The sequence below is a fragment of the Mus musculus genome, chromosome 9 (assembly GCF_000001635.26).
Source record: "Mus musculus strain C57BL/6J chromosome 9, GRCm38.p6 C57BL/6J".
Lineage (NCBI taxonomy): Eukaryota > Metazoa > Chordata > Mammalia > Rodentia > Muridae > Mus > Mus musculus.
Window position 1 is genome coordinate 10,143,808 of NC_000075.6, and position 25,375 is coordinate 10,169,182.

Below are 25,375 nucleotides of genomic sequence, written 5' to 3' on the forward strand. Positions count from 1 at the left end.
AATAGCAATAAAATGCACAGTAAAGGATAGAAGCAGGTAATGGATGTCTGGTAAAACCATCTGGTTTCACGAACACCATTTTAATGCTTAAGAATACTTTGCTGAGTTTATTTGTGAGCTAGCAAGTATACCAAGAAACTGGAACATGCCTTCAGAAGAAATTCGTGGTTTCTCTAGTTTTAATTCAGTCTTATGGTTTAGCATATTTTCACCATTAAGCTTTATAACTGAAGGTTTAAACTTGTTCAGCTATCTAGGTAAAATAATCTTATTTTACTCACAGGCAAACTGAAGAGTGGCTTCTCGACTAAGAATACTTCCAAAAGAGTTGGTGGCTAAGCACTGGTACAGGCCAGAATCCCTGAGTTCACTTGGATTGCTGATGATGAAGGTGCCGTCTATCAGACTGTAGCGATAGTCACTCTCCAGAGCTATTTCAGTTCCATTCCGAAGCCATCTTAGAAAATGTATAACAAGATAAATACATTATAGTACTTGAAACATCATGATATGACTTGCATATATATGGCAGGTCTCACTATGCAGCCCTGGCTGGACTTGGGAGACACCTGGAATGGGGGGGGGGATGGAAAGCCTGACCCAGCTATCTCCATAACCAGTAGAGGGTTTAAGACACCAACCCAGCCATAAAACTTTTGGCCTACAATTTGTCCTGCGAGCATGATGTGCTGGGGTAATGGCATAGAAATTGTGGTAATAGCCAAAAGATGACTGGTCCAGCTTAAGACTCATGCCATAAGAAGGGGCCCACCACAGAAATTACTTGAAAGACCAGAAAGCAGAGGCCAGATGGTCCAGAAACTTAGAATAGAACCAAACCATACTTTCAAAAAACAAAAAAACAAAAAACAAAAAAACGAAAAAATACAAAAAAAATTAAAACTCAACGAAAATTGGTATCTAACTCAATTATCATCACAGAGGTTTCATCCAACAACTAATGGAAACAGATGCAGAGACTCAAAGGCAAATATTATGCAGAGTTCGGAAATCTTGCTGAAGAATGGGAGGAAAGAATGTAGGAGTCACAAGAAAACTCATAGAATGAACCAACCTGGCTCATATGGCCTCACAGAAACTTATATGACAATCAGGGAGCCTCCATATATGTTATGGTTGTGAAGCTTGGTGTTTTGTGGGACTCCTAACAGAGAGAGTAGGGGTTGTTTCTGACACTCTTACCTGTTTTGGGGACTCTTCTTCTTCTACTAGGTTGCCTCATCCTCTTCTACTGGGTTGGAAATGTACGTAATCTTACTGCACCTTGATATGGCATGTTTGGTTAATAACCTCGGCAGACCTGCCCTTTTCTGAAGGGAGATGAAGGTGGAGTGGAAGGGGAAGAAGGAGACAGGGAGGTGTGAAGAATGTGGACACATAGGGAAACTGTGGTCTAGATTTAATATATGGAAGTATAAATTAATAAAGGAATAAAATATTTTGAAAAGAAGAAAACCAATGCATAATTAATTTTTACCTGTAACTAGGAGATGGGTTGCCACGAACTTCACAATTTAGAGCTACCTTCTTTTCATCAGAATCAGTTGGAAAAATGACATCATCAGGTTCTTGCACAAATACTGGCCCATAATCCACACTTTCTGCAAAGATTTAAAATTATTCAATGTACAAGGTTAATACATCTCTGACTATACTGTATTCAAAATTTATAACCTCCCTTTTTTATTCAGCAATCAAATTTACAAAAGAAAGAGTTCTTAACATACCTTGTAGAGTAATTTTAATTTTTGAAATTTATCTTCATGAATGATACCCATAATGTGATTAAAAAAATATTTTTAGCCTCTCAAAGAAACAAAAAGAATACTTTCCAAAATTCCTTAAATTTGTAAAACTTTTAGAATGTTAAAAATAATGTACAATAGGATTTCAAATTCATATTGTACCATAAGAGCTATATACATATAATTGTTCATTTTCATGCATTTGATTTATTTTCCTATTGTTAATTTACCCTTATAAATTTTTAAACAATTAAAAAAATGTATTTTGATCAAATCCATCTATTACCCCTTCCTCTCCAACTTCTCCTAAATACCCTCATCTTTACCTCACCTTTCTCTTCTTCTTCTTTTTTTTTAACTAGATATTTTATTTACATATCAAATGCTATCCCGAAAGTTCCCTATACCCTCCCCCTACCCTGCTCTCCTACCCACTCACTCCCACTTTTTGGCCCTGGCATTCCCCTGTATTGGGGCATATAAAGTTTGCAAGACTAAGGGCTTCTCCTCCAAATGATGGCCAACTAGGCCATCTTCTGCTACATATGCAGCTAGAGACACAAGATCAGGGGGTACTAATTAGCTCATATTGCTGTTCCTCCTATAGGGTTACAGAATCCTTCAGCTCATTGGATGCTTTCTCTAGCTCCTCCATTGGGGGCCCTGTGTTCCATCCTATAGCTGACTGAGCATCCACTTCTGTATAACCCAGGCACTGGCATAGCCTCACACAAGACAGCTATAGCAAGGTCCTTTCAGCAAAATCTTGCTGGCATATGCAATAGTGTCTGGGTTTGGTGGCTGATTATAGGATGGATCCCTGGGTGGGGTAGTCTCTAGATGGTCCATCATTTCCTCTTAGTTCCAAACTTTGTCTCTGTAACTCCTTCTATGAGTATTTTGTTCCCTATTCTAAGAAGCAATGAAGGATCCCCACGTTGGTCTTCCTTTTTCTTGATTTTCTTGTGTTTTGCTAATTTTATCTGGGGTATTCTAAGTTTCTGGGCTAATATCCATTTATTAGTGAGTGCATATCAAGTGACTTCTTTTGGGATGGGGTCACCTCCCCAGACACAACCATTTGCCCAGGATTTCATATATTCATTGTTTTAATACCTGAGTAGTACTCCATCGTGTAAATGTACCACAATTTCTCTATCCATTCCTCTGATGAGGGACATCTGGGTTCTTTCCAGCTTCTGGCTATTATAAATAAGGCTGCTATGAACATAGTGGAGCATGTGTCCTTATTACCAGTTGGAAAATTGTCTGGGTGTATGCCCAAGAAAGGTATTGCTGGATCATCAGGTAGTACTATGTTCAATTTTCTGAGGAACCACCAGACTGACTTCCAGAGTGGTTATTCAAGCTTCCAACCCCACCAGCAATGGAGGAGAGTTCCTCTTTCTCCACATGTTTGACAGCATCGGCTATCTCCTGAATTTTTGATCTTATCTTCTGACTGGTATGAGATGGAATCTCAAGGTTGTTTTGATTTGTGTTTCCTTGATGATTAAGGGTGTTGAACACTTTTTCAGGTGCTTCTCAGCCCTTTGGTATTCCTCAGTTGAGAATTCTTTGTGTTGCTCTGTAACCCATTTTCAATGGTGTTATTTGCATTTCTGGAGTCCAGCTTTTAGAGCTCTTGGTATATATTGGATATTAGTCCCCTATCAGCTTTAAGATTGGTAAAAATCCTTTCCTATTCTGGTGGTGACCTTTTTGTCTTATTGACAGTGTCTTTTGCCTTACATAAGCTTTGCAATTTTATGAGGTCCCATTTGTCAATTCTAGATCTTACAGTACAAACCATTGCTGTTCTGTTTAGGAATTTTACCCCTGTGCCCATATCTTCATGGCTTTTCCCCACATTCAACTCTATAAATTTCAGTGTCTCTGGTTTTATGTGGAGGTCTTTGATTCACTTAGAATTGAGCTTTGTACAAGGAGAAAACAATGGATCAATTCACATTCTTCTACATGATAACCACCAGTTGTGCCAGCACCATTTGTTGGAAATGCTGTCTTTTTTCCACTGGATGGTTTTAGCTCACTTGTCAAAGATCAAGTGACCATAGGTATGTGGATTCATTTCTGGGTCTTCAATTCTATTCCATTGATTTAACTGTCTCTCGCTGTACCAGTGCCATGTAGTTTTTATCACAATTGCTCTGTATTACAGCTTGAGGTCAAGCATGGTGATTCCACCAAAGGTTCTTTTATTGTTGAGAATAGTTTTTGCTATCCTAGGATTTTTATTATTCCAGATGAATTTGCAAATTGCCCTTCATAACTCATTGAAGAACTGAGTTGGAATTTTGATGGGGATTGCATTGAATCTGTAGATTGCTTTCCGCAGGATAGCCATTTTTACTATATTAATCCTGGCAACCCATGAGCATGGGAGATCTTTCCATTTTCAGAGATTTTCTTCAATTTCTTTCTTTGGAGACTTGAAGTTCTTATCATACTGATATTTCACTTCCTTAGTTAGAGTAATACCAAGGTATTTTATATTATTTGTGACTATTGTGAAGGGTGTTGTTTCCCTAATTTCTTTCTCAACCCATTTATCCTTTGTGTATAGTAAGGCCATTGATTTGTTTGAGTTAATTTTATATCCAGCTACTACCCTGAATCTGTTCATCAGGTTTAGGATTTCTGGTGGAATTTTTAGGGTCACTTATATATACTATCATATCATCTGCATATAGTGATATTCAGACTTCTTTTCAAATTTGTATCCCCTTGATATCCTTTTGTTGTCAAATTGCTCTAACTAGGACTTTAATTACTATATTGAATATATAGGGAAAAAGTGGACAGCCTTGACTGGTCTCTGATTTTAGTGGGACTGCTTCCAGCTTCACTCCATTTATTTGATGTTGGCTACTGGTTTGCTGTATATTGCTTTCATTGTGTTTAGATATGGGCCTTGAATTCCTGATCTTTCCAAGACTTTTATCATAAAGAAGTGTTGGATTTTCTCACATGCTTTCTGAGCATCTAAGGAGATGATCATGTGGTTTTTGTCTTTGAGTTTGTTTATATACTGGACTACATTGATGGATTTCCATATATTGAACCATCCCTGCATCTCTGGAATGAAGCCTACTTGGTCATGATGGATGATATTTTTGATGTGTTCTTAGATTTGGAGTGTGACGATTTTATTATTTTTGCATCAATATTCATAAGGGAAATTGGTCTGAAGTTCTCTTTCTTTCTTGTATCTTTGTGTGGTTTAGGTACTAGAGTAATTGTGGCTTCATAGAATGAATTGGGTAGAGTACCTTCTGTTTCTATTTTGTGGAATAGTTTGAGGACAACTGGAATTAGGTCTACTTTGAAGGTCTGATAGAACTCTACACTAAACCCATCTGGTCCTGGGCTTTTTTTTGGTTGGAAGATTATTGATGACTGGTTCTATGTCTTTAGGGTAAATGGGACTGTTTAGATCATTATTCTGATTCTGATTTAACTTTGTTACCTGGTTTGTCTAGGAAGTTGTCCATTTCATTCAGGTTTTCCAGTTTTGTAGAGTATAGCCTTTTCTAGTAGGATCTGATGATGTTTTGGATTTCCTCAAGTTCTGTTGTTATGTCTCCTTTTTCATTTCTGATTTTGTTAATTAGGATACTGTCCCTGTGCCCTCTAGTTAGTCTTGCTAAGGATTTATCTATCTTGATGATTTTCTCAAGGAACGAGCTCCTGGTTTGGTTGATTCTTTGAATAGTTCTTTTTGTTTCCACTTGGTTAATTTCAGCCCTGAGTTTGATTATTTCCTTCCTTCTACTCCTCTTGGATGAATTTGCTGCCTTTAATTCTAGAGCTTCTAGGTGTGCTGTGTGGATGCTAGAGTATTTTTGGAGGCAATTAGAGCTATGAGTTTTCCTCTTAGGACTGCCTTTATTGTATCCCATAAGTTTGGGTATGTTGTGGCTTCATTTTCTTTAAACTCTAAAAAGTCTCTAATTTCTTTATTTATTTCATCCTTGAACAAGGTATCATTGAGTAGAGTGTTGTTCAGTTTCAATGTGAATGTTGGCTTTCTATTATTTATGCTGTTATTAAAGATCAGCCTTAGTCGGTGGTGATCTAATAGGATACATGGGATAATTTCAATAATTTTATATCTGTTGAGGCCTGTTTTGTTACCAAATATATGTCAATTTTGGAGGAGGTACCATGTGGTGCTGAGAAGAAGGTATATCCTTTGTTTTAGGATAAAATGTTCTGTAGATATCTATTAAATCCATTTGTTTAATAACTTCATTTAGTGTCCCTGTGTCTCTGTACAGTTTCTGTTTCCAGAATCTGTCCATTGGTGAAAATGTGGTGTTGAAGGCTCCCACTGTTTTTGTGTGAGGTACAATGTGTCGGGAGGTATTTCTTTTCTGATCCAGTCTATTTGAAGTTCTGTAGGCTTCTTGTATGTTCATGGTCATCTCTTTCTTTAGGTTGTGGAAGTTTTCTTCTATAATTTTGTTGAAGATATTTCCTGGCCCTTTTTCTCATCTACTCCTATTATCTGTAGGTTTGGTCTTCTCATTGTGTCCTGGATTTTCTGGTTGTTTTGAATTTGGAATTTTTTTTTTTTTTTTTTTTGCATTTTGCGTTTTCTTTGATTGTTGTGCCCATGTTCTCTATCGAATCTTTTGAATCTGAGATTCTCTCTTCCATCTGTTGTATTCTGTTGGTGATGCTCACATTTATGTTTCCTGATTTCCTTCCTAGGGTTTCTATCTCTAGCTTTGTCTTACTTTGGGTTTTCTTTAATTTTTTTCTACCTATCTTTTTAGGTCTTGAATAGTTTTATTCAATTCTATCACCTGTTTGGTTGTGTTTTTCCTGTAGTTCTTTAGGGGATTTTTGTGTTTCCTCTTTAAGGATTTCTATTTGTTTAGTAGGATTCTCCTTTATTTCTTTAAGTGATTTACTAATGCCCCTCTTAAAGTCCTCTACCACCATCATGAGATATGATTTTAAATCTGAATCTTGCTTTTCGGGAGCGTTGGGGTATCCAGGACTGGCTGAGGTGGAAGTGCTGGGTTCTGATGATGGTGAACAATCTTGGTTTCTGTTAGTAAGATTCTTACGTTTGCCTTCACCATCTGGTAATCTCTGGCCTTAGTTGATATACTTGTCTCTGGCTGGAGCTTGTTCCTCCTGTGATTCTGTTAGCCTCTGTCAGCAGTCCTGGGAGCCCAGCTCTCTCCTGAGTGTCAGATGCCAGAGTACTCTTTGCAGGCATTGTGTACCAAGGTCTGGCATTCAGACCTGCCTCCTGGCTGAAGATGAAGGCCTGAAACAGGGCCTGTCCCAGAAGATGCGTTGCCTCTGCAGTCTGTGTGCTCCCCTACACAGACTGGTCTTGGAGGGACCCAGGTCACAAGATGGCTCCCTCATCTGCTCTGGCAGTCAGAGCCCTCCTAGGAGGCCACTTCTCCTCTGGCGGGGAAGGTGCCCAGATGTCTGGAGCCCAAAATGGGGCATGTTTCAGAAGCTGTGTCGCTTCTGCAGGCCACACTCTCACCTGTGCAGACTGGTCTCTGAGGGACCCGGGACACAAGATCCCTTTCTGTTCTTCTAATCCATGAGTTTAACTAGTGCACCCAGTGGGTGCACAGACCATGCACTGTTACTTGCAACCTACCAGTGGCCACAGCTCTGAGGAACCAAAACTAGCCTTGAATTCATCATTTCCCATTTAGTTTCCCCAGGACTGGGATTATAGATATGTGTAGACATGCCCAGTCCATCCTGTGCATACTTCTCTCTCTCACTGGAGCACTGTCTATTTAAGGCTCAATTGTAAGGGAAAACGGTGTAATAAAAATTTGACACATTTTTACAAAAATCAATACACATGTCCAAAAATAGCCAAATATTAAAATCCAAAAGATTTGTATATTTCAGAGCTAAGAATAGGTCAACACAAGATATAAGATGAGGCATGGGAGAAAAAAGGAGGTATCAAGTTTTGATTTTTTTGTAATCTAGACCTTTATCCCTTTATTGGCACTGTTCCCTCCTTCCCTCCATTCCCTCTCTACTGTGTTGACTATGTAGTTCTCTGACTTCAGCATTGTTACTTCCAACCTAAAATGAATGATCTGAGATTCTCAGAGAAATACTTCATGACCCACTCACATGGTAACTAGCTCTCAGTAATTTTTTAAAGATTTAAAATTAAATTCTGCTGTCAGTGTAGGACAAAAGAAATAGAAGCTCACCAGCCTTCATCCACCCAGAGAAGAGTGCTGTTTGCTCTGATACGAACAGCCATTTGTGGATATGACTGCATATAGCATGAAGGGTGGCTTCTTGTGACTCACTGCCAGTAGTTATAGCCATTGACATTGGAAGGCTTTTAACCTTTATTAACAGGTTGCCAAACATCTATAGCTAGGGTATACTACTAGTGCTTGCAATCTTTGAATTATTGGACTTGTGCTTCAAGGATAAGTTTTCCTTTCAGAGAGTTGCTTCCAATTAGATGTTATCTACTTGTTGCTTCATTATTTACAATAGCTGGCAAATAGAGTAGCCTGGGTGACCATCAACAGATGAATGTGCAATTAAAGTGTGCCACAAATGCATGACAATTAAAGTGTGCTAGAAATATGCAAAGGGATTTTACTTGGCCACAAAGAAAAGTGAAATCATGATATTTTCAGAAAAATTAATCAATCTGAAAATTAGTATGTTAAGTGAAATAAGCTTAAGTCAGAAAGACAGATGGGACTTCTACTTATGACCTGGATTCCCTGTCCCTCTGTCTCTGTCTCTCTGTTTCTATCTAGATCTTATTCTATCTCTCTCTGTCTCTCTGGGTCTCTTTGTCTGTCTCTGTCTCTCTCTTTCTCTCTCTCAGGATTTACTGTCTCTCTGTCTTTATCTGTCTCTCTGTATCTTTGTCTTGCCTCTCTGTCTCTCTTTCTGTGTCTCTCTCTGTATCTTAGTCTTTTTCTGCCTATTTCTCTGTCTATGGATCAATCTCTCTGTCTCTCTGCATGTCTCTCTCTCTCTCTGCCTGTATCTCTATCTCTTTCCCTCTGTCTCTCTCTGCCTATGGATCAGTATCTCTTTGTTCCTCTTACACACATAAACAGGCACACATTGGTGCACAACATTAACTAAAAATACACAATGATAGAAGAAGACAACACCTTGAGTTGAACATACAGTTAAGGAATACATGTGACACCAATGAAAAAGAAAGACTACCAGGGAAAGTGAGAGGCCAGCAGGAAGCAGGGTAGCAATCGCAGAGGAAAAAATGTCAAAGTATGTTTGAAATGTCATGTAAAACTCACTGTTTTCATGCCAACTTAAAAACAAATTCTCAAGATTGTAATTCTTGGTATGGATCAGAGTTTTTATTTGTATATCTTTTGATGATTTATATAGTCAGTCCCCTTGTCCTATTTTCCAAGTGTGACCCAAAAGTGTTAAGGACACGTGTTTTGTCACAAACTGTCATAGTTCTATTTTATTTTACTCCCGTGCTTGATTAGAGATCAAAAACAGGGTGCTTATCTAAAATACAAAGGACTCTAGAATCTGAGAATGTATTTAGTTTTCTCTTTGGCTTCTGACAGTTTTAAAGTTATCCAAGAATTTGTCTCAGTTCTGGGTGACCTTTCTTGGCACTAGTTCAGACAGTATTCTCCTAAGTCCACACAGAGACCCTCATTTCAACCATGCTCATGAACTGTAACAAATATTGAAGCCACACATCCCTCCCTTCATTCAAGTACCAGGACACCTGCTCTCCTCAGAAAGCTTCCTAACATGAACAATGATCTTTCGCTCATTGGCAAAGATACTGAAATATCAGCTTCTACATCTTTACTAGGTTGGAGTCTTTAGTGCAATAAGTTTATATCACAAAGAAAACATGTACATCAAGTTAGGGCTCAAGCTCTGGAAGATATCAAAAGAGATATTTTAACCTCTGAAATGTAAAAGTAGACATGAGAACAGGGAACTTTGACTTAGTGTGGGTAGCTCTCTATCAGAGCAGGAGGTGGTGTGTATTCAGGTGAGCTGGAACCAGTGGGCAGATCAGAGTAGCATAAATTAGATATACTTAAAACACACTTGTGAACCACAGAGCCATGTTACATAAAATGTTCTTTCCCTTTAAATTATTTCTAAGCTTCAGAGCAACTGCATCCACCAGAGGCTCAGCAAACTCAGGAGATGAGGTGGTATTGAGAGCAATGGGCTGTCTATCCACCCAGCTCTTATCCAGTTATTCTAAGAACATGTGGTTGGTATACTCCTTTTATGATTCTTAAATGAAATTCATGTTTATTGGAATCTAATTATACAAAGAAGTGGTGGCATATGCCTTTAATTTCAGTACTTAGGAGGCACAGGCAGGAGGATTTCTGAGTTTGAGGCCAGCCTGGTATACAGAGTGAGTTCCTGGACATCCAGGGATACACAGAGAAACCCTGTATTGAAAAAACCAAAAAATCAAAACCAAAAAAAGTAAAAAACAAAAAACAAAAAATAAAAAACAAAACAGATAACGATTGAAACTAATAGAAGGGGTCACTTGTGGTCGGCGCCAGCACCGGGTCAGGGTCACCTTGGGCACAGAATCGCAAGACACCCCCCACGGTCCCCAGAGGACTCTCCATGCAATCTTAGGATCACTGGTGAATGGAATACAACATCAGTTTCAATCCAATTGTGATGGCCCTTGACAGCAGGAGCAAGGACACCAGAGCCCTTCCTGACCAGAGGCTCAGGTTGCTTTTGATCACTTCTGGTTGATCTTGGTTTTAAACAGACCACAAAGCTCACGGTCCTAAAAGGAGAAACCACTTCCAGACACTGTAACACGCCCAGGAATAGGGCAACAGGATCCCAGGACAACAGGAGCTGGTTCACACCAGTATTTCAGGAACTCAGAGGAACTTGACTGTCAAGAACTCTGACACACCCAGAATCTCAGGTTCACAGGAGCCCACAATGAAAGGATCACAGAGAAAGCTGGACTCTGAGGAGTCCTGCATCAACCAGGATTATAGGAAGGACAGGCTCCAGTCAGATATATTGAGGGCAGCAAGCACTTGATATAATTAGATGCCAGGAGGCAAGCATAAGAACAGAAGCAACAGAAACCAAGTTTACTTGGCATCATCAGAACCTAACTCTCCCAATATAGCAAGTCCTGGATACATCATCATACTGGAAAACAAAACATGAATCTAAACTCACTTCTCATGATGATGATGGAGGACTTTAAGAAGGAAATACAGGAAAACAAGATAAACAGCTAGAAGCCCTTAAAGAAGAAACACAAAAATCCCTTAAAGAGTTACAGGAAAACACTACCAAACAGGTGATGGAAACGAACAAAACTATCCAGGATCTAAAAATGGAGGTAGAAACAATAAAGAAATCACAAAGGGAGACAACTCTGGTGATAGACATCTTATGAGAGAAATCAGGAGCTATAGACACAAGCATCAGCAACATAATACAAGAGATGGAAGAGAGAATCTCAGGTGAAGGAGACTCCATAGAAAACATGGGCACACAAACAAAGGAAATGCAAAATGCAAAAAGATCCTAAATCAAAACATCCAGAAAATCCAGGACACAATGAGAAGACCAAATCTAAGATAATAGGTATAGATGAGAATGAAGATTTTAAACTTAAAGAGCCAGTAAATATCTTCAACAAAATTATAGAAAAAATCTTCCACAACCTAAAGAAAGAGATGCCCATGAACATACAAGAAGCCTACAGAACTCCAAATAGACTGGACCAGAAAAGAAATTCCTCCCAACACATAATAATCAGAACAACAAATGCACTAAATAAAGGCAGAACATTAAAAGCAGTAAGGGAAAAAGGTCAAATAACATATAAAGGCAGGCCTATTAGAACTACACCAGACTTCTCACCAGAGACTATGAAAGCCAGAAGATTCTGGACAGATGTTATAAAGACCCTAAGAGAACACAAATGCCAGGCCAACAAAACTCACAATTACCTTAGATGGGAAAACCGAGGTATTCCATGACAAAACCAAATTCACACAATATCTTTCCATGAATCAAGTCCTTCAAAGGATAATAAACAGAAAACTCCAACACAAGGATGGGAAATACTCCCTAGAAAAGCAAGATATTAATCCTTCAACAAATCTAAAAGAAGACAGCCACAAGAACTAAACCACCAACTCTAACAACAAAAATAACAGGAACAATAAGTACTTTTCCTTAATATCTCTTAATATCAATGGACTCAACTCCCCAATAAAAAGACATAGACTAAATGACTGGCTATGTAAACAGGATCCAACATTTTGCTGCATACAGGAAAACTACATCAGGGATAAAGACAGATACTACCTCAGAGTAAAAGGCTGAAAAACAAATTTCTAAGCAAATGGTCCAAAGAAACAAGCAGGAGTAACCATTCTAATATAGAATAAAATTGACTTCCAGCCCAAAGTTACCAAAAAAGACAAGGAGGGGAACTTCATACTCATCAAGGGTAAACTCTTTCAAGATGAACACTCAATTCTGACTATCTATGCTCCAAATGCAAGGAAATCCACATTCATTAAGGAAACTTTAGTAAAGCTCAAATCACAAACTGCACCTCACACAATAATAGTGGGACACTTCAACATCCCACTCTTATCAATGGACAGATCCTGGAAACAGAATCTAAGCCAAGACACATTAAAAATAACAGAAGTTATAAAATAAATGTATTTAACATATATCTACAGAACATTTTATCCTAAAACAAAAGGATATACCTTTTTCTCAGAACCTCATGGTACCTTCTCCAAAACTGAACATATAACTTGTCATAAAACGAACCTCAACAGATACAAAATTATTGAAATTATCCCATTCATCCTACTAGATCATCACAGACTAAGGCTGATTTTCAATAACAACATAAATAATACAAAGCCACCCTTCAAGTGAAAGCTGAACAACACTCCTCAATGTTACCTTGGTCAAGGATGAGAAAAAGAAAGAAATTAAAGACTTTTTAGAGTTTAATGAAAATGAAGCCACAACATACCCAGACTTATGGGACACAATGAAAGCATTTCTAAGAGGGAAACTCATCGCTCTGAGTCCCTCCAAAGAGAAACTAGAGAGAACATACACTAGCAGACTGACAGCACAGCTAAAAGCTCTAGAACTAAAGGAAGCAAATTCACCCAAGAGGAGTACACAGCAGGAAATAATCAAACTCAGGGCTGAAATCAACCAAGTGGAAACAAAAAGAACTATACAAAGAATCAAACAAATCCAGAGTTGGTTCTTTGGAAAAATCAACAAGATAAATAAAAAGCTTAGCCAGAATCACTAGAGAACACAGGGAAAGCATCCTAATTAACAAAATCAGAAATGAAAAGGGAGACAAAACAACAGATCCTGAGGAAATCCAAAACACCATCAGATCCTACTACAAAAGGATATACTAAACAAAACTGGAAAACCTGGATGAAATGGACAAATTTCTAGACAGATAGCAGATAACACAGTTAAATCATGATCATATAAGGATCTAAACAGTCCCATTTACCCTAAAGAAATAGAAGAAGTCATAAATATTCTCCCAACCAAAAAAAGCCCAGGACCAGATGAGTTTAATGCAGAGTTTTATCAGATCTTCAAAGAAGACCTAATTCTAGTTCTTCTCAAACTATTCCACAAAATAGAAACAAAAGGCACTCTACCCAATTCATTATATGAAGCCACAATTACTCTGATACCTAAACCACATAAAGACCCAGCAAGGATAGAGAACTTCAGACCAATTTCCCTTATGAACAATAGATGCAAAAATACTCAATAAAATTCTCCCTAACCGAATCCAAGAACACATCAAAACAATCATCCATCATTGTCACGTAGGCTTCAATCCAGGGATGCAGGGATGGTTTAATATATGGAAACCCTTCAACATAATCCACTATATAAACAAACTCAAAGACAAAAATCACATGATTATCTCGTTAGATGCTGAGAAAACATGTGAAAAATCCAACACCCCTTCGTGATAAAAGCCTTGGAAAAATCGGGAATTCAAGGCATGTATTTATACATAATAAAAACAATCTACAGTAAACCAGTAGCCAACATCAAAGCAAATGGAGAGAAGCTGGAAGCGATCCCACTAATATCATGGACTAGACAAGGCTGCCCACTTTCTCCCAACCTATTTAATATAGTACTTGAAGTCCTAGCAGAGCAATTCGACAAAAAAAAGGAGATCAAGGGGATACAAATTGGAAAAGAAGAAGTCAGAATATCACTATTTCCAGGTGATATGATAGTATATATAAGTGACCCTAAAAATTCCACCAGAGAACTCCTTAACCTGATAAACAGCTTCAGTGAAGTAGCTGGATATAAAATTAACTCATACAAATCAATGGCCTTTCTCTACACACAGGATAAACAGGCTGAGAAAGAAATTAGGGAAACAACACCCTTCTCAATAGTCACAAATAATATAAAATACCTTGGTCTTACTCTAACTAAGGAAGTGAAAGATCAGTAAGATAAGAACTTCAAGTCTCTGAAGAAAGAAATTGAAGATCTCTGAAAATGGAAAGATCTCCCATGCTCAGGGATTGGCAGGATTAATATAGTAAAAATGGCTATCCTGCTGAAGGCAATCTACAGATTCAATACAATCCCCTTCAACATTCCAACTCAAGTTTTTACTGAGATAGAAAGGGCAATTTGCAAATTCATCTGGAATAACAAAAAACCTAGGATAGCAAAATCTCTTCTCAAGGATAAAAGTATCTGTGGGGTAATCACCATGCCTGACCTCAAGCTGTACTACAGAGCAATTGTGATAACATCTCCATGGTACTGGTACAGCGAGAGACAGGTAGATCAATGGAATAGAATTGAAGATCCTGACTCGAGCCCCGGGCTACCTTGCCAGCAGACTCACGAGACACCCGCAAGGGCCCACACAGGATTCCCCACGGGATCCTAAGCCCTCTGATGAGTGGAACACAGCACATGCCCCAATCCAATGGCGCGGAATCTGAGACTGCAGGAAATAGGGAAGCAGACTACCCGGGCCTGACCTGGGGCACAAGTCCCTCCCACTCCACTCGAGCACTGAGGTACCTTGCCAGTGGAGTCACCTGACACCTGCAAGGGCCCACACAGGAATCCACACGGGATCCTAAGACCTCTAGCGAGTGGAGCACAACTTCTGCCAGGAGGCCGGTTCGAACACCAAATATCTGGGTACCTTCCCTGCAAGAAGAGAGCTTGCCTGCAGAGAATACTCTGCCCACTGAAACTAAGGAGAGAGCTACCCTCCCAGGTCTGCTTATAGAGGCTAACAGAGTCACCTGAAGAACAAGCTCTTAAAAGTGACAACTATAACAGCTAGCTTCAGAGATTACCAGATGGCGAAAGGCAAACGTAAGAATCCTGCTAACAGAAATCAAGACCACTCACCATCGTCAGAACGCAGCACTCCCACCCCACCTAGTCCTGGGCACCCCAACACAACCGAAAATCTAGACACAGATTTAAAAACATTTCTCATGATGATGATAGAGGACATCAAGAAGGACTTTCATAAGTCACTTAAAGAATTACAGGAGAGCACTGCTAAAGAGTTACAGGCCCTTAAAGAAAAGCAGGAAAACACAACCAAACAGGTAGAAGTCCTTAAAGAAAAACAGGAAAACACATCCAAACAGGTGATGGAAATGAACAAAACCATACTAGAACTAAAAGGGGAAGTAAACAAAATAAAGAAAACCCAAAGCGAGGCAACACTGGAGATAGAAACCCTAGGAAAGAGATCTGGAACCATAGATGAGAGCATCAGCAACAGAATACAAGAAATGGAAGAGAGAATCTCAGGTGCAGAAGATTCCATAGAGAACATCGACACAACAGTCAAAGAAAATACAAAATGCAAAAGGATCCTAACTCAAACCATCCAGGAAATCCAGGACACAATGAGAAGACCAAACCTACGAATAATAGGAATTGATGAGAATGAAGATTTTCAACTTAAAGGGCCAGCTAATATCTTCAACAAAATAATAGAAGAAAACTTCCCAAACATAAAGAAAGAAATGCCCATGATCATACAAGAAGCCTACAGAACTCCAAATAGACTGGACCAGAAAAGAAATTCCTCCCAACACATAATAATCAGAACAACAAATGCACTAAATAAAGATAGAATATTAAAAGCAGTAAGGGAGAAAGGTCAAGTAACATATAAAGGAAGGCCTATCAGAATTACACCAGATTTTTCACCAGAGACTATGAAAGCCAGAAGAGCCTGGACAGATGTTATACAGACACTAAGAGAACACAAATGCCAGCCCAGGCTACTATGACCGGCCAAACTCTCAAATACCATAGATGGAGAAACCAAAGTATTCCACGACAAAACCAAATTCACACAATATCTTTCCACGAATCCAGCCCTTCAAAGGATAATAACAGAAAAGAAGCAATACAAGGACGGAAATCATGCCCTAGAACAAGCAAGAAAGTAATCCCTCAACAAACCGAAAAGAAGACAGCCACAAGAACAGAATGCCAACCCTAACAACAAAAATAAAAAGAAGCAACAATTACCTTCTAAGAGGGAAACTCATAGCTCTGAGTGCCTCCAAGAAGAAACGGGAGAGAGCACATACTAGCAGCTTGACAACACATCTAAAAGCTCTAGAAAAAAAGGAAGCTAATTAACCCAAGAGGAGTAGAAGGCAGGAAATAATCAAACTCAGGGGTGAAATCAACCAAGTGGAAACAAGAAGAACTATTCAAAGAATTAACCAAAGAGGAGTTGGTTCTTTGAGAAAATAAACAAGATAGATAAACCCTTAGCTAGACTCACTAGAGGGCACAGGGACAACATCCTAATTAACAAAATCAGAAATGAAAAGGGAGACATAACAACAGATCCTGAAGAAATCCAAAACACCATCAGATCTTTCTACAAAAGGCTATACTCAACAAAACTGGAAAACCTGGACGAAATGGACAAATTTCTGGACAGATACCAGGTACCAAAGTTGAATCAGGATGAGTTGACCAGCTAAATAGTCCCATATCCCCTAAAGAAATAGAAGCAGTTATTAATAGTCTCCCAGCCAAAAAAAGCCCATGACCGGATGGGTTTAGTGCAGAGTTCTATCATACCTTCAAAGAAGACCTAATTCCAGTTCTGCACAATCTATTTCACAAAATAGAAGTAGAAGGTACTCTACCCAACTCATTTTATGAAGCCACTATTACTCTGATACCTAAACCACAGAAAGATCCAACAAAGATAGAGTTTTTCAGACCAATTTCCTTATGAATATCGATGCAAAAATCCTCAATAAAATTCTCGCTAACCGAATCCAAGAACACATTAAAGCAATCACCGATCCTGACCAAGTAGGTTTTATTCCAGGGATGCAGTGATGGTTTAATATACGAAAATCCATCAATGTAATCCATTATATAACAAACTCAAAGACAAAACCACATGATCATCTCCTTAGATGCAGAAAAAGCATTTGACAAGATCCAACACCCATTCATGATAAAAGTGTTGGAAAGATCAGGAATTCAAGGCCCATACCTAAACATGATAAAAGCAATCTACAGCAAACCAGTAGCCAACATCAAAGTAAATGGAGAGAAGCTGGAAGCAATCCCACTAAAATCAGGGACTAGACAAGGCTGCCCACTTTCTCCCAACCTTTTCAACATCGTACTTGAAGAATAAGCCAGAGCAATTTGAAAACAAAAGGAGATCAAGGGGATACAAATTGGAAAAGAGGAAGTCAAAATATCACTTTTTGCAGATGATATGATAGTATATATAAGTGACCCTAAAAATTCCACCAGAGAACTCCTAAACCTGATAAACAGCTTCGGTGAAGTAGCTGGATATAAAATAAACTCAAACAAGTCAATGGCCTTTCTCTACACAAGGAATAAACAGGCTTAAAAGAAATTAGGGAAACAACACCCTTCTCAATAGTCACAAATAATATAAAATATCTCGGCGTGACTCTAACTAAGGAAGTGAAAGATCTGTATGATAAAAACTTCAAGTCTCTGAAGAAAGAAATTAAAGAAGATCTCAGAAGATGGAAAGATCTCCCATGCTCATGGATTGGCAGGATCAACATTGTAAAAATGGCTATCTTGCCAAAAGCAATCTACAGATTCAATGCAATCCCCATCAAAATTCCAACTCAATTCTTCAACGAATTAGAAGGAGCAATTTGCAAATTCATCTGGAATAACAAAAAACCTAGGATAGCAAAAACTCTTCTCAAGGATAAAAGAACCTCTGGTGGAATCACCCTGCCTGACCTAAAGCTTTACTACAGAGCAATTGTGATAAAAACTGCATGGTACTGGTATAGAGACAGACAAGTAGACCAATAGAACAGAATTGAAGACCCAGAAATGAACCCACACACCTATGGTCACTTGATCTTCCACAAGGGAGCTAAAAACATCCAGTGGAAGAAAGACAGCATTTTCAACAATTGGTGCTGGCACAACTGGCTCTTATCATGTAGAAGAATGCGAATCGATCCATAATTATCTCCTTGTACTAAGGTCAAATCTAAGTGGATCAAGGAACTTCACATAAAACCAGAGACACTGAAACTTATAGAGGAGAAAGTGGGGAAAAGCCTTGAAGATATGGGCACATGGGGAAAAATTCCTGAACAGAACAGCAATGGCTTGTGCTGTAAGATCGAGAATTGACAAATGGGACCTAATGAAACTCCAAAGTTTCTGCAAGGCAAAAGACACCGTCAATAAGACAAAAAGACCACCAACAGATTGGGAAAGGATCTTTACCTATCCTAAATCAGATAGGGGACTAATATCCAACATATATAAAGAACTCAAGAAGGTGGACTTCAGAAAATCAAATAACCCCATTAAAAAATGGGGCTCAGAACTGAACAAAAAATTCTCACCTGAGGAATACCGAATGGCAGAGAAGCACCTGAAAAAATGTTCAACATCCTTAATCATCAGGAAAATGCAAATCAAAACAACCATGAGATTCCACCTCACACCAGTCAGAATGGCTAAGATCAAAAATTCAGGTGACAGCAGATGCTGGCTAGGATGTGGAGAAAGAGGAACACTCCTCCATTGTTGGTGGGATTGCAGGCTTGTACAACCACTCTGGAAATCAGTCTGGCGGTTCCTCAGAAAATTGGACATAGTACTACCAGAGGATCCAGCAATACCTCTCCTGGGCATATATCCAGAAGATGCCCCAACTGGTAAGAAGGACACATGCTCCACTATGTTCATAGCAGCCTTATTTATAATAGCCAGAAGCTGGAAAGAACCCAGATGCCCCTCAACAGAGGAATGGATACAGAAAATGTGGTACATCTACACAATGGAGTACTACTCAGTTATTAAAAAGAATGAATTTATTAAATTCCTAGCCAAATGGATGGACCTGGAGGGCATCACCCTGAGTGAGGTAACACATTCACAAAAGAACTCACACAATATGTACTCACTGATAAGTGGATATTAGCCCAAAACCTAGGATACCCAAGATATAAGATACAATTTCCTAAACTCATGAAACTCAAGAAAAATGAAGACTGAAGTGTGGACACTATGCCCCTCCTTAGAAGTGGGAACAAAACACCCATGGAAGGAGTTACAGAGACAAAGTTTGGAGCTGAGATGAAAGGATGGACCATGTAGAGACTGCCATATCCAGGGATCCACCCCATAATCAACATCCAAACGCTGACACCATTGCATACACTAGCAAGATTTTATCGAAAGGACCCAGATGTAGCTGTCTCTTGTGAGACTATGCCGGGGCCTAGCAAACACAGAAGTGGATGCTTACAGTCAGCTAATGGATGGATCACAGGGCTCCCAATGGAGGAGCTAGAGAAAGTACCCAAGGAGCTAAAGGGATCTGCAACCCTATAGGTGGAACAACATTATGAACTAACCAGTACCCCAGAGCTCTTGACTCTAGCTGCATATGTATCAAAAGATGGCCTAGTTGGCCATCACTGGAAAGAGAGGCCCATTGGACTTGCAAACTTTATATGCCTCAGTACAGGGGAAAGCCAGGGCCAAAAAGGGGGAGTGGGTGGGTAGGGGAGTGGGGGTGGGTGGGTATGGGGGACTTTTGGTATAGCATTGGAAATGTAAATGAGCTAAATACCTAATAAAGAATGGAAAAAAAAAAAAAAAGAAATGAAGATCCCAGAAATGAACCCACACACCTATGGTCACTTGATCTATGACAAGGGAACTAAAACCATCCAGAGGAAAAAAGACAGCATTTTCAACAAATGGTGCTGGCACAACTGGCAGTTATCATGTAGAAGAATGCAAATTGATCCATTATTATCTCCTTGTACTAATGTTAATTCTAAATGGATCAAAGAACTCCACATAAAACCAGAGACACTGAAAGTTATAGAGGAGAAAGTAGGGAAACACCTCAAAGATATGAGCACAGGGGAAAAATTCCTGTATAGAACAGCAATGGCTTGTACTGTAACATCAATAATTGACAAATGGGACCTCATAAAATTGCAAACCTTCTGCATGGCAAAAGACAATGTCAGTAAGACAGAAAGGCCACCAAGAGATTGCAAAAGGATCTACTAATCCTAAATCAGATAGGGGACTAATATCCAATATAGAAAAAGAACTCAAGAAGATGGACTCCAGAAAATTAAATAACCCAAGTTAAAAAATGGGGCCCAGAGCTAAAGAAAAAATTCTCAACTGAGGAATATCGAATGGCTGAAAAGCACCTGAAAAAATGTTCAACATCCTTAATCTTTAGGGAAATGCAAATCAAAACAACCCTGAGATTCCACCTCACACCAGTCAGAATGGCTAAGATCAGAAATTCAGGTAACAGCAGATGCTGGCAAGGATATGGAGAAAGAGGAACACTCCTCCATTGTTGGAAATCAATCTGGCAGTTCCTCAGAAAATTGGACATAGTACTCCCGAAAGATCCAACAATACCTTTCTTGAGCATATACCCAGAAGATGTTCCAACTGGTAAGAAGGACACATGTTCCACTATGTTCATAGCAGCCTTATTTATAATAGCCAGAGGCTGGAAAGAACCCAGATGTCCGTCAACAGAGGAATGGATACAGAAAATATGGTACATTTACACAATGGAGTACTACTCAGCTATTAAAATCAATGAATTTATGAAATTCTTGGGCAAATGTATGTATCTGGAGGATATCATCCTGAGTGAGATAACCTGATCTCAAAAGAACTCACATGATATGCACTCACTGATACGTGAATCCCAGAAACTCAGAATACCCAAGATACAATTTGCAAAACACAAAAAAACTCAAGAAGAAGGAAGACCAAAGTGTGGATATTTCATTCCTCCTTAGAACAGGGAACAAAATACTCATGGAAGGAGTTACAGAGACAAAGTTTGATGCTGAGACGAAAGGATGGGCCATACATAGACAACCCCACCTGGGGATCCATCCTATAATATGCCACCAAACGCAGACACTATTGCACATGCAAACAAGATTTTGCTGAATGGACCCTGATAAAACTGTCTAGTGTAAATTTGCCAGTGCCTGGCAAATACAGAAGTTGATGCTCACAGTCATCTATAGGATGGAACAAAAGGCCCCAAATGGAGGAGCTAGAGAAAGTACCCAAGGAGCTTAAGGGGTCTGCAACCCCAAAGGTGGCACAACAATATGATCTAACCAGTACCCCCAGATCTTGTGTCTCCAGCTGCTTATGTAGCAGAAGATGGCATAGTCGGCCATCATTGGGAAGAGAGGCCCCTCGTCTTGCAAACTTTATATGCCCCAGTACAGGGGAAAGCCAGGGCCAAGAAGGTGGGAGTGGGTGGGTAGGGGTGCAGGGTGGGGGAAGGGTATAGGGAATTTCATGATAGCATTTGAAATGTAAATGAAGAAAATATCTAATAAAAAATTGAAAAAAGTAAAAGAATCTAATAGGACACATAAGTATGAAATAATATATCCAAAATATTACTTAATTAAATATGTAGCATCCCAGAAGAAATTATGACAGATGACAAAAAGAGTTAATGACTAATTTGTTTTTAATTTGTCATATAACCCCCATTAATGTAATAACTTAAAACATATCTTTATCTGGGTGTATAATATTGGTCAACCAAACATCAAAGTATTGGGTATTATGGTTTTAAAGTACTCACTCTTTCAAAGTACTCACCAAGTTAGTGAACTGAGTATAATTTGTACTGTTTCACATTAATACAGTTATTATACTAAAAATATCTTGCATGAAAAAATACCAGTGAGGTTATTTTTTTCTAATTTCTTACAAACAAAATTCACAGTATCTGCTATGATAGTCAACAGTCTGTTGTATCCCAGTGATTGGCACTCTCCTTAACATTCTCAGGGCCACTGTGTAAATGAAAGCATTGTCCTTTAATCGTATTTCTCTTGCAGAAGATCAGAATTCAGTTCCCAGCACCCACAGGGCTGCTGACACTCATTTGCAGCTCCAGCTCCAGGGAATCTGACATCCTCTTTTGATTCCCAAGGCATATATAGTAACACACATACTTAAAGGAAAATCATTCATACACATAAAATAAAATAAAATAAAATAAAATAAAATAAAATAAAATAAAATAAAATAAAATAAAATAACTAAATCTTTAAAAACAGTACTAAGGTGGGCAAAATGTTAAAATTTAATAAAGCTAATATGTAGTCACAAAATTTCCTTTGTGTTTTAAACACTTCACAATTTTAATCAGATAAAGTTTAGCACATTTGATGTAGATGATTAAGTAAAACAGTAGGAAGAATAATTTTATCTCTTTAACTTGCAACATTTGCTTTTTTTCTTTTCTGCAGCATCTGCTAAAGTAACAAATAGAACTAAAAAGTAGGTTTTGCACAGAATATTAAGGAGAACAAAAAGAATGCATAATTAAGTTCTGAATAAACAACTCTTGGCTGACTTTAGGGATTGGCTGCCTAAAAAAATGTACCCAGATGTAGGAATGATCACAAGATGACACAGAAAATTAAAATAGATGAAATGTATGAAGCTTTTCCAGTATGAAAGTATGAGCATAATCTACAGAGGAGAATAGAGAAGTGTAGTCAGGAAGGGACAGCACCCACAAAATGAAGAAAAGCAACGGTTTATTTCAACACTGTATCCTTGGTTTTGGAAACCAATGAAGGTTTATCCTGGCCCTCCTCAGACTTGATGCCTTTCACAAGGCTGATAAGACATGGATCCCAGTGAAATAACATTTATAGATCCACTTGTGAACATCCTCTACTGGTTGCTCCCCATGATTGAGTTCCTGACGAGGTTTTGGATGCTGTAGCTTACTCTTAACTGTCTTAACTGATGTACAGTTCTCAGGATCAGTTGACCTCTTTCAGCAAGAGAAACAATACAACCAAAGAGGGAGAGAGAAGCAGAGGAACTGCTGCAAATTAAAGCTATAGCCTACCAGGAACACACAGTGCCTTTGAGCTCCAAAAACAGGAGGACTCCCTTTACCAGCAGGGCTTCCCTTCTTTGACTTTGTCTGGAGATCCACACCCTCTACCTGGGGAAGGTCACAAAGCACTTGGTAAACTTACAAGCTCAACTTCCTCTTTCCCAGCAAGTACCTGAGACTCCTGGAATGCCTCGCCATACAAATGTGGATATATATATCCCTATATATCCCTAGCTCACCCCAGTAAAACATATTGTACAAGCTCACCATGAGTAAAGGAAGGCACACAAGCTAAGATCATCTCAGAGAGCTGTTTAAGTGAAGACCATCATCAGAGAAGCCTTCTCCCTGCCCCCTGCCCCCGCTGAACTGTGTTTCATCCTCTCAGCCTGGTGTGCAGCAGCATCTGGACACCCTAAGAGGGAAGAAGTGGAACCATAGCTGGACCCCAACATGCATACCACACTAGAGTCTGTTGTGATACAATGTTAGTAGTCAGGTTCTGTACTTCTGTATAGCCAGTTCTCTAGTAGACATCTCATAGCTATGATTATGTGTTTGGGGCGGAGGAGGGGCTGGGGGTGGAATGGGGGATATTAAACAAAAGGACTGAGGGATAACTGTGAGTCACTTTAGAAACCTACTGTTATCTACATATTCAGTTCAGATTCTTTTTTGACACCAGAAATTGGACCCAGGTATCAGAAAACCTGTCCAAGAATGGAATCATGCAAGTTTTGTGAGGAAAGGCCAAGAAAACAAGACAAGAGTCTTGTGACCTCAATTCTTTTCAGAATAATGGAATTGCTCTTATAATTTGTTTCTGACTCCTGATGTATCCATTAAGAGCGAGATTACTTCAGATTATTCATTAAAACTTGCTGTTTTTATTTGTTTATATGCTTCTACTGGAAAAGCATCATTTTGCCATGTGGGGCTTGTCCTTGCCATTGTAAACTTTACTCATGTGATTGTGATTTACCCTCAGAGTATAAATTTTCTGAGTCTGAGAATAAATTTAGCTATTGTATGAAACTTTAGTTTGTGATTCCCAGAGTTAGAAGAGGGTGTTGGATCCCCTATAATTGGAGTTACCAGTGACTGAGATTCTAGATATAAGTGCTGGGAAATAGACACAGTCCTCTGGAAGAGCAGCCAGCTCTCTTTCAGGCTGAACCATCTCACATCTCAGAATACCACATTTTAATCACTTCAAGGAGATGATATAATACCTTTATAAATCACCATTATATTATGATGTATATCCATTAGTTGAATTATTAATTTAATAATTAAATTATTCATTTTAAATACTTAGTTTTCCATGGGGTAGAAAAAGTATACAAGTTTTCCAGTGTCTATTTCTACGCATATGCTGCAATGAACATACTTTAAACTTGCTTGTATCTGTGTGTAAGTTTCAGCTGGATGTTTAATACAGAGTTAAACTGTTTCTCCATTTTTTTTCCAGGAAACCTCAAGTGTAGATTTATTAAAACAAACAAACAAAAACAAACAAACAGCCCTGTGCCGCATCCTCCTGGCTTGACTCGGATCAGGATCCGGATGGCTCCCTTTTCAGGCTCTTTTACTTTTCTCATTTTTCACAAGAACGTGTCAACCTCAGGTTTACTCTCTATCAAAGCTAAAGGGAATTACCTGACAAAAGCCATATGTCAGACTCTTGTCCAGAAGGAAGAATTCAAAGTCACATCCAGCTGAGATCTATCAAATAGTCAGATGAGAAAGCAGGAGTCAGGGGAAAGTCGTTACAATGTTCCCTTGGACATTCTAAAATGTGGCTTATACTACAATTACATTCATTTGGGTCCCAGACTAGAGACTTGAGTTTCACTCAATCCAAGGCACAGAGGCATGGCTTTAACATAGGAACCTTTTACAGATGCAGTGTCCCATCCTCTAAACTTTAACAAGAATCCTAGTCAACACGTGTACATGCTTGATACTAAGGAGAGTGGATACACAAAAGCACTTTGTCACTTGTGTTCATCAGACTGTGATGAATAGGATGAAATTTATTAATGTTTTTGTAGAAACGTTTGAGTTAAATGTC

General features: G+C 38.8%; 1 protein-coding gene across 14 annotated transcripts in view; it reads right to left on the reverse strand.

Annotated features, from left to right (window-relative positions):
* Positions 1–25,375, reverse strand: part of Cntn5 (contactin 5) — a 1,270,553-nt gene that overhangs the window by 509,585 nt on the left and 735,593 nt on the right. For 12 of the 14 annotated variants that reach the window (XR_003947896.1, XR_003947895.1, XM_017313363.2 and 9 more), the window contains 2 exons: positions 1,499–1,622; positions 282–457 (listed from right to left, as the gene is read on the reverse strand). The exons of 1 other annotated variant lie outside the window; for it this stretch is intronic. Coding sequence is in view for 10 of the 13 variants with exons in the window: in XM_017313363.2 (XP_017168852.1) it covers positions 282–457; positions 1,499–1,622 (300 nt within the window). In the remaining 3 variants the exon portion in view is untranslated. Of the gene's footprint in view, positions 1–281; positions 458–1,498; positions 1,623–24,960; positions 25,027–25,375 lie in introns of all 14 variants that reach the window. One more of the 14 variants, XM_030244355.1, reaches the window with a different exon arrangement.